Consider the following 12,622-nt stretch of genomic DNA (forward strand, 5'->3'; position numbering starts at 1 on the left):
AGTCAAACTGAGGGCTAAGGTACTTCTTTTCTCTCTGACGTCATCAGTGGGTGGTTATGAACTTCCTAGTTTAGGCTCACTTTATGTCAACAAAGCGGCGGAGTTCAGCTAACGCGACGTGGACCTGAATCTCCGCTCCGTTTCCTTCTTTAGTCCCGTTAAAAGTGTTTTTGTCCCGTCAGAATGACTTTTCGCGGACTTCTCTCAGTGGTTCTGGTTCCGGTATGCTGGCTGTTGGTGTCCCTGGCGAAGGATGTTCCAGAGACCACTGCCGCCGCTGGCAGCACCGTGGCGCCCAGACCCGCGTTGACGAACTCCAGCGGGGTGAACTCGACAAAGAGCAGCCCCAAAGGGCCGTTTGACGGCCTAAACGTGGACAGCTCCATGATCCAGCGGGCCCTGTACGTCCTCATCGGCATCACCATGATCGGAGTGCTCTACTTCCTCATCCGAGCTGTGCGGTGAGTCCAACCAAACTCCAGTCACATATGTGGAGATTTAAGAAGTCACTAAATGGACAATAAAACCTCATACATCCTCTCTAAATCTGTCTAACGGCATATATTAGAATTATCGACACGTTTTTGAAGAAAATAAATAATATAGGAAGTGATAAAAGTATTAATAAAAGGGTAGAAAGTGTAAAAAATGCCAATAAGAGAATAAGAATTTAATTGGTAGTTTTTTGAATGGGGTTTGGTGCAGCGTCTGCGCTCATACATGAAAACGGAAGATTATAACGCTGAGAGATTATTTCCGGTTTTTGGCATGGGTTGAATAAATCAAGAACAAAACAACAGAATTATGATCGTCTGAATATCATATGACCTAAAAAAGCGAAGATTTAAGATAGAAAACAGACACAAAGCCAAACTTTACTAATATATCTATTAGTTTATCTTCTCCGTGGCTCTTGTAGCTGTATATGTAATGTAAATCAATAATTTAACACCTTTTAAATTGCTTGAGAGCTAATCTTGATTCCGCATTCATCTTACACTGTGACAACATTTCTTCATGAAATTCTATAAACTCCCACTAAAGTTCGTAGCATTTGTTGAAAGTCCCTGGTCAACCGCAGTCCCACCTCCTTATGACAGCATAGCTTAGCTGATGAACATCTTTTAGGTCATGTCACAACAAAATAGAAAAATATCTATTATGAACAGAAGTGCTGCCTGTAAAAGAAGCTTTAAATCAGAAGTTTGGTTTAGCTTCCTGCTCATAAAGATGAACCAGTGGAGGTTTTTTACTTGTGTTTTTAGAAGCAGAAGAATAAAGACAGATATTTGATGATAATAAAAGCAAACATTAGTTTAGTCCTGCCCTTTTTATCAACAGATGTTTACATTTTGCAAAATGGAACAAATTTCAGTTTTTAGTAAATCTGCTCAACCTTCACAAGGGCTGGTCGTTGTGTGAAAATAATCAAATTATATTTTTTCCCTCAACATTGCGATTGTGACTTAATATGCAATTCTTTTTTAAGTTCCGCGTTTTGTGTATTTTTCAACAAACACAAGCAATAAATCATTCTGTAGCACAACCACAACAATAATAAATATATTAAAGAGGGGCTGAATGATTTAAGAAGAATATCTAAGTGGGATTTTTTAAAACTTATTCTGCAAATTACTTGTGAATTATTTATTTAAGAGTCTTCTTTTTTGTGTCATTGCCATTTTGATTAAGAAAAACATATTAAAATGAGGAAAGTAGGATTTTATGCAAAAAAATCTTTAAAAATGATGTTTGAATGATTAAATGAAGTGTAGAGCATTAACATCTGCTGAAAAAAGTATTCAACTGGTATTTTGGCGTGCATATTGTGATTTAATCCAAATGTAGATTGGATTAGGTTGAGATTTAATTGGCCAGCTCCACCCTTCTCTGACGGGAATTACTGGCCTCACTCACATGCATGTGCACGTCTACATGTCGAGCCTTGGTCTTTTTTTTTTTTTTTTTTTACACTTTATTGAACATCCAACTCAGGACATCAGCAAAACATCAGATGTCAAATCAAATGAGGAGCATAGTGCAAGGATAATCATCCATAAAATAGCACTGGTAAGTATAGAAAAAAGAAACCTGGTATGAAATAGGAACTGTTCATATAGATGAACTTAATGTTATGACTAATAAGATAAAACTTAGATTTTAAGAGCGTCAAAGATATTCGGTTGGGAGTTTCAAGAAATAACTTGTGCTCACTTTTTTATTGGTTAAGGTTAAGGTTAAAGTATTTATGTAAGAATTGAATTATATTATGAATAGGGCTGTCAAAATTTGCGTGTTGTGGATTAATCCATCATCACGATTAATCTGATTAAAATGTCTATGTGTTCCTGTAAAGTGTCTTTGGGTTTCTTGAAAGGCGCTATATAAATTCAAAATATTATTATTATTATTATTATTATTAAGAATTTTAATGCAATTAACCCATCTACAGTGCAGAATTACGCAAATGGGCCGTTGATCCGATAGCGACCAACCAACTCGATACAGAAGATGCTAAACAGCACATCGGCCCTCTCGATGGGAAATTTGAGTACAAAAAAACAAGACGGAACAGTCGACCGACATGAAGTATTATGCACATTCTGCAGGAAGGAGTTTTCTTTTAACCGAAGCACTTCCAGCTTAAAATACCACATTAACGTGAAGCATACGTTCGTCGGGGATTCTGCTAGCACTTTGGCTAACTTGCGCCAAGCTTGCAAAATGAAACGTGATTAATATAGATTAAAAATTAATGATATTTAATCATGATGAATGGAAATGAATCCACATCAACTCTGTCATTAATCTGATTAAAATTTTTAATCGTTTGACAGCACTAATTCTGAAGATATTAAAGTTAAGGATGGATTTACTGAACTTGGCTTTATGAAATTAACCCACTAAAATTGAAGATTTTTAATGGAAAATTATTCAGATTTTGTGATCATGTCTTTTGGTCTTATTAGACTGATGTTTAGTTTTTATATTTAAAATTTTCTGTACATCTTTACTAAACAACAATACCATTGGGCAGTGACAAAAAAAGATGTTTTATTGTCTCATATCCACAAGAAATGCATCTAACATTTATGCCTGCAAACCTGGAAATCCCTCCTTTACAAGGATAAATATTAGGTAAGATTTTGATTTGAGCTTCTATTTTATTGGACACACAGAATTTGGAGGGGAATAACCAAGCTTTCTACCAGTTTCTGTTTCAGACTATGAATTCCAATCTGCTATTCCTTTAGATACTTTTATTATGGATTTAAAGTTCTCTTCTTATTGGTGCTTTTTTTTTCTCTGTTAGTTTTATTCCTCCGTGCTAGCCTTCGCCATTTTAGAAACTACTTAACCATTACTGTTACCTCTGTAATAACCTCTCCTACGGTGGTCCTGAAGGCCAACTGAGCAGCAGATTCTTAGTGTCAGATTGAAGACACTTGAAGTACATTGTAAAAATAGTAAATATAATTGAAGAGTCTCACTGTTGAGAAAATCAAACACAAATTTACATTTAAATATTTTTTTATTTTCATATTTGTTTTTGTTTAAAACATTCATAATTTAAAGTCAATGTATGCAGTTCATGTCATGTCATTTTTGTCTTTAAAATATTAAATCATTTATTTTGTGATATTCCTTTCAAAAATGAAGAAAACATCTTCATTTATAGATTTTCTTTTGTGGCTGGTATTTTCATAAAGCATACCACTAATCCCTGTGTTTCCCACATAAAGACAAGTTGAGTTCTGTTATTTAAGGGTCTTTATAAAACCCTCTGCTCATGAACTGTAAAAATAACAGAAAGCCACAAAAAAACAAAAAAAAAAAAACAACAACAACAGCAAAATGAGTGGCTAAGATGAATGCCTCTGCCTTAGTTTATCATCCTTCCGTGAAAACACTGAATCATCATATAGGATATAGGCTATAAAGGAGGAGGCTGGAGTGGAGGAGGTGAACCTTTAAGCTATACAGGGGGAGGCTGGGGTGGAGGAGGTGAAGCTTTAATCTATAAAGGAGGCTGGGGTGGAGGAGGTGAAGATTTAAGCTATGAATGAGGAGGCTGGAGTGGAGGAGGTGAAGCTTTAAGCTATAAAGGAGGAGGCTGGAGTGGAGGAGGTGAAGCGTTAATCTATAAAGGAGGCTGGGGTGGAGGAGGTGAAGATTTAAGCTATGAATGAGGAGGCTGGAGTGGAGGAGGTGAAGCTTTAAGCTATAAAGGAGGAGGCTGGAGTGGAGGAGGTAAAGCGTTAATCTATAAAGGAGGCTGGGGTGGAGGAGGTGAGCTTTAAGCTATAAAGGAGGAGGCTGGAGTAGAGAAGGTGAAGCTTTAAGCTGTAAAGGAGGAGGCTGGGGTGGAGGAGGTGAAGCTTTGCCAGCAGGGTGATGCATCACTATTGATGCACACAGGGATTAGTGAGCAGTACATCATCTTTGTATTGATGGCTGTGTTGAGAGAAAGAGCTGTGATTGGCTGTGGGAGCTGGGAGGCACCTGCTATCAGCCAATCACGGCTTGGGGTATGACTTGCGTAAACTAACACAAAGCTTCACCAGTATTAGATAAAATAAACTAGGGCTGAGCGATTAAAAAATATATCAAATTGCAGTTATTGTTGCTACTATTGCAAATTTGATGTCTATTGCTTTACTGAATGGGGATTATTGTTTTAATTCGAAAAAAGGTACACAAAACATGAAAAGGACAACTTTTGTAACACATTTTATTAAAAAAAAAAAAAAAAGACAAATGTTTGCAAAATGTGCATAAAATCTCTGCTGCTGCTGCAAAATGAATGTATTAATCTGGTATTTTGACATATTTCATGATAAGGTAACATTATGGAAATTGCAGCGGGCCATATTGCAATTTAATCTCGTTTGCAATTAACTGCCTAGTCCTAGTCATGAACCGTTTGAACAGTTGACCTTCAGGGCCACCATACTCTCTCCTTCATGTGGACAGATGTCACACCAGATATGATCAGAATTCAGTCCTTTGAAAGCTTTCCTTTGAATTAGAAACGATGCACGCTGTGGTTAATGAGTCATGTGTTTTTCTCTCTTCAGCAGTTAATCCTGTTAGAGCATCTATGCTGACTGCAGCCTAACAAACATGTGATGTAATTATCATTTAATCCATAAATATCAGTTATGTCATTACTAAAACACCATCATAAGCTTTCTCAACGTCCATGAGACATCAGTACCACCAAACTCTCTTACTTTAGCTCTCCATCTCTGATCAGCAGAAACAATAAAACCTGATTTAAGATGGTTTTCTGAAGCTCTTTCATCTCCTCTTGTGTTCAGAGCGTATCTCATCTGACAAACTTCATTTTCAGGCTGAAGCGGCCGGCGCCGAGGAAGAAGTACGGTCTGCTGTCCAACTATGATGACTCTGTGGAGATGGACGGGATGGAGAGCGAGGAGGACGACACACTGTATGAAGCTCGCAGCCTTCGCAGGTAAGACTCTACATTCTGAGCGTCACTGTGCTGCAGAAACACTCTTTGATTTCTTAGTTAAGTGAAAGTGTCCTAAATAAAGGTGCTTGGAGGGCAGTTTTTAAAGTGTAGGAAGCACTACGACTCAAGATTAAGGGAGTCCTGTTGTCCCAGCGACGATTCAACAGACTGAAATCTCTCCAAGGATGAAACCAGGATGAGAGATTTTTGTATGCATGTGTTTAGACTAACTGTTTATGCAAATGTTACAAAACATGACTGAAATTCAGTCAGAGCAGGTAAATGAGCCTTTCTAATAACTATTAGAATAATCACTGAGCTGGTGCAACAACATGGTTGGGTGATGGATGCAAAAATAAAGTTCTAGAGCCCCCCCCCCCCATTCTTCTTTCACAGAAAGGTACACAGTTTAATCCAGTCAGTGACTGTACGTACGTAGCTGCAAATCCACCAGGAAGAGAAAGAAGAGACAACACTACATGTGCTGACATTTGTTTATGCTCTGTGCAAACAACCAAGTTCATCCTGCCAGAATAGATATTTTTCATTTAAAAGACATCAACAGCTGTCTTCCTTTGTTCACATCTACTGTGCAGCTCATAACATGAACTAGGTCCTTGCTGCTATTTTTATTTTATTTTTTTTAAGAAACAGGGGCGTTTTGAATCACCTTTTTAACTCCGTCTGTCTTCCAGGGAGCCCCACTGTACCTGAAGGTGGTTGAACACAGCCATGCACATTCAAGAATAGTCATATGCAGACAAGTACGTCCATGAGAAGGGCCCAGCCACACTGGGGGACTATAGAGTCAACAAAATCCTGGTCCATTGAAAAGTTTAGCTTTGATATCCATATTTTATCCTTCAACCTGAATAATAATCACTCCTGGCAAAGCAACAGAAAACCTGTAAATATTAATTCGTGCCATAATATATAGCCTACTTAAAAATGTAGATCTAATGAAGGAAGATCAAATGGCTAAAATGGGTTAAAATGGCTGAACTTGCAGAGAAAGGGGGGTGAAATAGGACTTCAAAGTTGCAGAAATGGGTTTAAATTGCAGTAACAGGCATATAAAGTAGTAAAAGGGTTTAACAGTGGCAATATGGGCCGTAAAGTGGCTTAAAAGGTGGTGAAATGGGATCGAAGTGGGGGAAAATGGTTGAAACTAGGGCTGAAAAATTTGGGGAAATATCTATTGCGATTTCATATGTGATTATTTCTGAAGTTCCTCATCTTATATATTTTCCAACAAACCCAAGCATTTAATCATTCTATACTAAAACCAGCACAATATTAGATCAAAGAAGGGCTGAACAGTTTTGAAAAAAATAACTTCTTGTGATGATTTTGACTCGTATTGCAAATCAGATATGAATTCTTGTATTGAAAGGAGTGATCATTTTTATGTTATTCTAATACTCATTTAGAAAAACATACAAAAATGAAGAAAAAATGATTTTTTGCAGACTATTCAAAAACATGGCACTTAAATGATTGCATGATACGTAATGTATAACATCTCTGCCACAAAAAACTTTTATTTTCAGGTTAAAGAAATATTGCACCCTCTGCAATTTGAAAATTGCAGCGGGCCATATTGGCAAAAATTGGCATTAGAAATAGAGAAATGTGGATAAAATGAGCGAAAAAGTGGTGAAAAGAGGTTAATACTGGCAATTCTGGATCAACATAGGCAGCAATAGGCAGAAAGAGGCAAGAACTGGTTTTAGAATTGTCAGAAACAGGCAGAAAAAGTGGTAGACAGGCTTTAAAAGAGACCAAAATGGCTTAAAATTCAAAGAAGTGGTGGGGAAAGTTGGTGAAATAGCTTTAAATTGGCAAAATTAGGTGGGAAAAAGTGACAAAAACAGGTCAGAATTTGGCAAGACTGGTGTAAAGTGGCAAAAATGGGCGCAAATTGCGCAAAATTGATCAAAAGTGGCAAATAAAAATGATAAAATTGGATTGGAAAAGATGTTAAAAGGTGTCATAAATAAATACTTTGGACATTAGAACCCAATAATATTTGACATATTTTTCTGCTTTAAAATGAGGTAAGTGTAATGCAGAATGCTAGCACCAAAGCTACTGATAAAACACATCGATAAATCACAGCTGGAGTGGGCCAATCTTCGAGAGGGGCTTGGATGCATCGGAGGACCTCCACTTCACACCGGAAGTCAGACGAGTGCCGCCATATCTCGTCTTCTATTACCAGAAGTCACTTGAACTGAACGTCTTCTTCGTTGTTTCTCCGTGTGTGGCCGCCATGTTAATAGAGGCAAGTTGGTCACATAAGGAAATATATGTAGACAAAAAATATGTGACTTTTCAGACTAACAAGCACAGCGATTACATAACATTAGTTTTACTAAATCGATTTATGATCCAAATTCAAGTATCACTTTACACAGACATAATAAGCGAGTTTGGCTGGCTGGACGCTGATGTCGCCGCCATGTTGCCAGAGGCAAGTCCATTACGTCATTCAGTACAGTAGACAAGGACTGTGCACGTTTTTGGAATAAAAAGTTCAAACGATGAGATTACATGGATTTTAATGAATCATTTAATAAATGATCCATGTAAAATAATAACTGACAGTGAAACACAAAAGTGAATCTGCTTTCTTGTATTTTCTCAGTTAAATAAAAAGATGTACTCCATGATTTAAAATAGAATAATTTTAGATATAAAACAGTTCCGTATATGTATAGATATTTTTTATTTTTAATCGATATTTACATATTTATATATTAATCTGATCATTTGATCTTTTTATTCCGATAACTTGCACAACAAGGCCTTTGTCACACGTATACAAAGTACTTCAGGCTCAGTGTTTAGCGTGCTGGACCACTTCCGCCAAAATGGACTGTCTGCACAAAAATTATTTATGATAGTGAAATATAAGTATATATAAATATCAGTTATTATTTTAACATGGATCATTTATTATAAATGAGTCATTAAAATCCATATAATCTCGTTGTTTGAGCTTTTTATTCCGAGAACGTGCACAGTCCTTGTCTACTGTACTGAATGATTATTGACTTGCCTCTGGAAACATGGCGGCGACATCTGTGTCCGGCCAGCCAGTTTCCTGTCTCATACAACGTCTGTGCTCAGTGATACGTGAATTTGGATCATAAATCGATTCATCAAAATTAATGTAACGTTGTCGCTGTGCTTGTTAACCCGAAAAGTCGCAAATTTTAGTCTACTTGTATTTCCTTACTTGGCGGACTTGCCTCTATTAACATGGCGGCGACACATGGAGAAAACAACGAAGAAATCGTTCAGTTCAAGTGACTTCTAGTATTAGAAGACGAGTTACGGCGGTGATTTTCCAACTTGGGGTGTGAAGAGGAGGTCCTCGTACGCAACCAGGTATTCTTGCAATCTTTGGGTTGGGCAGTCTTCATTACAGTGTACACAGCGTTTGATAGATTCAACTAAAGCCTTACAATGTGGAAAAAATATGTAATTGGGATTATTTTGACTAATCCCAAATTTGATATGATCTATCGAAAGGAATGATGATTTCATGTCTCTCATTTTAATGTGATACCGTCACTCCACAGGGACAGTAAAAATACTGTGACATACATTTTCATTATCTTTGTTGTTAAACTGAGCCATAGTCAGCTGAACTCCTGATCTCTGCCCTCATGTTGTAACTGATACTTGTATTGATCTGCTGATTGGTCTGATCAGTTTTATCTTTTCCTTTGTTCAGATGAGTCTGGCTCAGACGGGGTGATCGGCTCGTATTGATCATGGAGGCAGAGAGAGGACTGACCAATGAATGCAGGAGGAGAAACATGGACCAAACAGTTATTGAAGACAAACGCCAAAGCTGCCCGACTAACCCGAGCAGGATAATCCTTATTTTTCTAAGATGGTTTTGGATGATGTGACAGTTCTGTGGAGATTTCCTCTCTTTGTTATCACTGCTATTATTATTATTATTATATTATTATTGTTGTTTCATAGAGACTTTCTTCTTCTTGCCTTTTCATTCCCACTGTGTGCTTATACTACTGTAAGTGAAGAGCAGCTGATAAGGGTGCATGAGGACTCTGACCCTCCACGCTGCACACGTCACCGTGTCACTATCAGCTCCTGTGAGGGTTGGAGTGTTCTGACTTAAAACCTGGAGTTTCACAGAAACCACCGCTGATTTTGTCTGGCAGTATTTCTCTAAATCTTTTCTCACTTTGTTTCTGAGTTACACGGAAAGCCACCATAATTCTTACTTTATTTTGAGTTTGTTTGAAGGTTCAAATGCAGAGTCCAGTCCACAGAAAGAGGGAGGAAGGTGACAGATCATTATTTCTGTTGTATGAGTCACTAGTGGGTGTATTACGCACAGGGAAAACAACTGCAAACTCCTGTACACAAGGACCCTGCTTAGACCCTGCATTAACAGGGATTTATGTCCATGTTTGGCATTCAGATACCAAGTGGTAATCCTTAATGCTCTGTGTACTGGAAACAGTTTGATATCCGATAGCTCAGGATGCGAACAGAGGCAGTCTGGGATGTCTTCATTATAGACAAAAACATGGCTTCATTTCGGCCTGTCTAGCTTTGCTTGGAATGATGGGAATTGCAGCTCTGTTGGAGTTTGGGAAGCTCGGAAATATGTGAACTCCTCTTTTGGTACCATTTTGTCTTTTTATGTCTTTTAAACCAGGGGTTCTTAACCTTTTCAGCCCGCGACCTCCAAAATAAAGGTGCCAGAGACCAGGGACCCCCACTGTACCTGAAGGTGGTTGAACACAGCCATGAACATTGTAGAATAGTCATGTGCAGACAAGGCTGTCCTTTGGGGGGGGAAATGGGAGAGCTTTCTTGAGCCCAGCCAAACTGGAGGTCAGCAAAATCATGGTCCATTGTAAAGTTAAGCTGTGGTATTTTATATTTAACCTGAATAATAACCACTCTTATCGAAGAAACAAATTTTAATTCATTGGTGTAGTAAGTAGCTCTCTCAAAAATGTAAATCCTTTTGTTGAAAACTGAATTAAAATATGGTAAGAAATAGCTAAAATGGGTTAATAATGGCAAAAAAATGGTAGGGAATGTGGCAAAATTAGATTTTAAAGTAGCAGAAATGGGTTAGACATGCCAAAAATTAGATAAGAGTGGCAAAAAATAAACAAAAAATTGCAAAAATGGGTTAAAGTGGTAAAAATATGCATATTAAGTGGTAAAAGGGGATTCAAAATGGGCTGAAATTGCATTAAAGTGGCAAAAATAGGTGGAAATTTGGTGAAATGGGATGAAAATTGATATAAACTGGCAAAAAAGGGTTAGCTGAGGCAGAAACTGGTAAACATGGGCTTTTCAAATTTTGAAATGTGGCTTAAAAAGCGGTTAAAGGGGTAAATAGTGACATTTCTGTGTCAAGAGCGCCAACAATAGGCAGAGAGTTGAAATATCTGGTTTAGAATTAGCAAAAACAGGAAGAAATAAGTGGTGGAAAGGGTTGAAATTGACCAAAAAAGGGTTTTAAGTTTAACTTGGTGGGAAAAAGTGATAAAAATGGGTTAGATTGGTTTAAGTGGCAACAGTGTAATTAAAAAATGTTCTTAGTTTTTTTTAAGGCATCTGGAGACCCCTCTCAGTGTCTCACAACCCCAACGTTGAGAACCCCTGTTTTAAACTACCAGAATAGAAAAAGAAGGAAGCCATCTCTCAAACAGGAGCATTTTTCCACCAACATGAGGGAGAAAAGCAGTTAAAGAGGCTCCGCTAGCCTCTTAGGTCGTGGCTAATTTGCCTCTTGTGTGCATAAGAGGTTAGCAAGTGAGTCCTGATACCACATCGTCCCTACAGTTAAAGCATAGTAGGATGGAAGCACTCCACCTCCACCGTTGTGGAGCCGCGCTATGATGGAACCACCTTCACTGAAATCCTTCAAAGTTTAAAGTGCATTAGAAAACGAGGTGCCTGATACCAAAGCTGAGTAGAGCTGAGCCGTTACCTGATGTCGAAAAGATCCATCGAGAATTACATTACAGCCTGTTGGAAATATTCATTCAGATTTTTTTTAAACCTCTTTGTCAATTTGAGCCCAAGATATTTTCAGAATTTAGGGCACATCTTTAAAAAAAGACACCAAAATGTTCCTTTGATACAGCCTCTGCAGCTTTTTTTAAAACCAGTAAGTCAAGTCTTGTGCTTTCCTCACTGTTTCGTGGACTGGAAACTTAATTTAACAGTGCCATACAATGGAGGTTTTGTAAAAAAAAAAAAAAAAATTAGAAGTAAAATATTTTCTCTGAATGTTGAGATATTAATTCATAATAAATTTATACTTTCTGAGTTGTGTTTCTGTAAACAGATCATAAGATTTTTTCATATAATCATTCACATGCAAGTTAAATTATTTGTATAAATGTATTAGGGATGTGCATTTCAAGGAAAACTACCCTTTCTGGCAACTATTTGAAAATGTGATTTTCTCATAGACGGACCAGGATGTACCTCTTACTTTGTTAGCTTAATGCTAACACAAATCTGCTAAAACGGGCTGTCAGAATAAGCATTTCAGAATTAAACATCATCTAACCGCTCATTTACGTCAACATCTAAAGATAGTTGTCAGCATCTTTATCACAGATATGTACATGTAGATCAGTGTGACTCAACCCTGCTCAACCAAAGAGCCAAATTATTTTTAAAAAATACCTTTGCAAGAGCCACAATCTAAGTGGTGAAAATGGCTTAAAGTGGCAATGATAATAAGTTAAAGTGGTAAAATGGTCCAAAAGCAGCAAAGAAGTGGCACAAAATAAGTGAAAGTTGGCAGAAATGGTGAGAAAAAGTGGCAAATTGGATTAAAAAAATAGTAACAGGTGGTAAAAATGGTAAAAAAACAAAAACAAGGTTAAAATGTGGCAAAAAATGAGTAAAGCAAAAAGCAGGATAAGAGGCAAAAACTGGTGGAAAATGGCAAAAATGGGAAGAAGAGTGGCTGAATTGATTAAAAAATGAGTTACAGGTGGCAAAAATGGTAAAAAAAAAAAAAAAAAGGTAAAAATGTGGCAAAAAAATGAGAAACTCAAACAGGCAAAGTGGCAAAAATGGAAAAAGGCAGCTTAAATGTGCAAGAAGGGGCAAAAATTGGCAAAA

The 12,622-nt window shown here is 37.4% G+C and overlaps 1 protein-coding gene across 2 annotated transcripts; it reads left to right on the plus strand.

The window, feature by feature from the left end:
* Nucleotides 1–52: 52 nt before the first annotated feature.
* On the plus strand, nucleotides 53–9,474 carry fam174c (family with sequence similarity 174 member C). 2 transcript variants are annotated; one of them, XM_041791557.1, is made up of 3 exons: nucleotides 53–461; nucleotides 5,354–5,476; nucleotides 9,219–9,474. In XM_041791557.1, exons 1-3 carry the CDS (start codon nucleotides 184–186, stop codon nucleotides 9,220–9,222), a joined length of 405 nt encoding a protein of 134 aa, XP_041647491.1. In that variant the 5' UTR covers nucleotides 53–183; the 3' UTR covers nucleotides 9,223–9,474. The 2 variants fall into 2 exon arrangements, with proteins under 2 accessions (XP_041647491.1, XP_041647492.1); XM_041791558.1 differs by lacking the exon at nucleotides 9,219–9,474 and having other exon boundaries at nucleotides 5,354–5,480.
* Nucleotides 9,475–12,622: the final 3,148 nt, after the last annotated feature.

Source organism: Cheilinus undulatus, linkage group 7 (assembly GCF_018320785.1).
Source record: "Cheilinus undulatus linkage group 7, ASM1832078v1, whole genome shotgun sequence".
In the NCBI taxonomy this organism is placed as follows: Eukaryota; Metazoa; Chordata; class Actinopteri; order Labriformes; family Labridae; genus Cheilinus; species Cheilinus undulatus.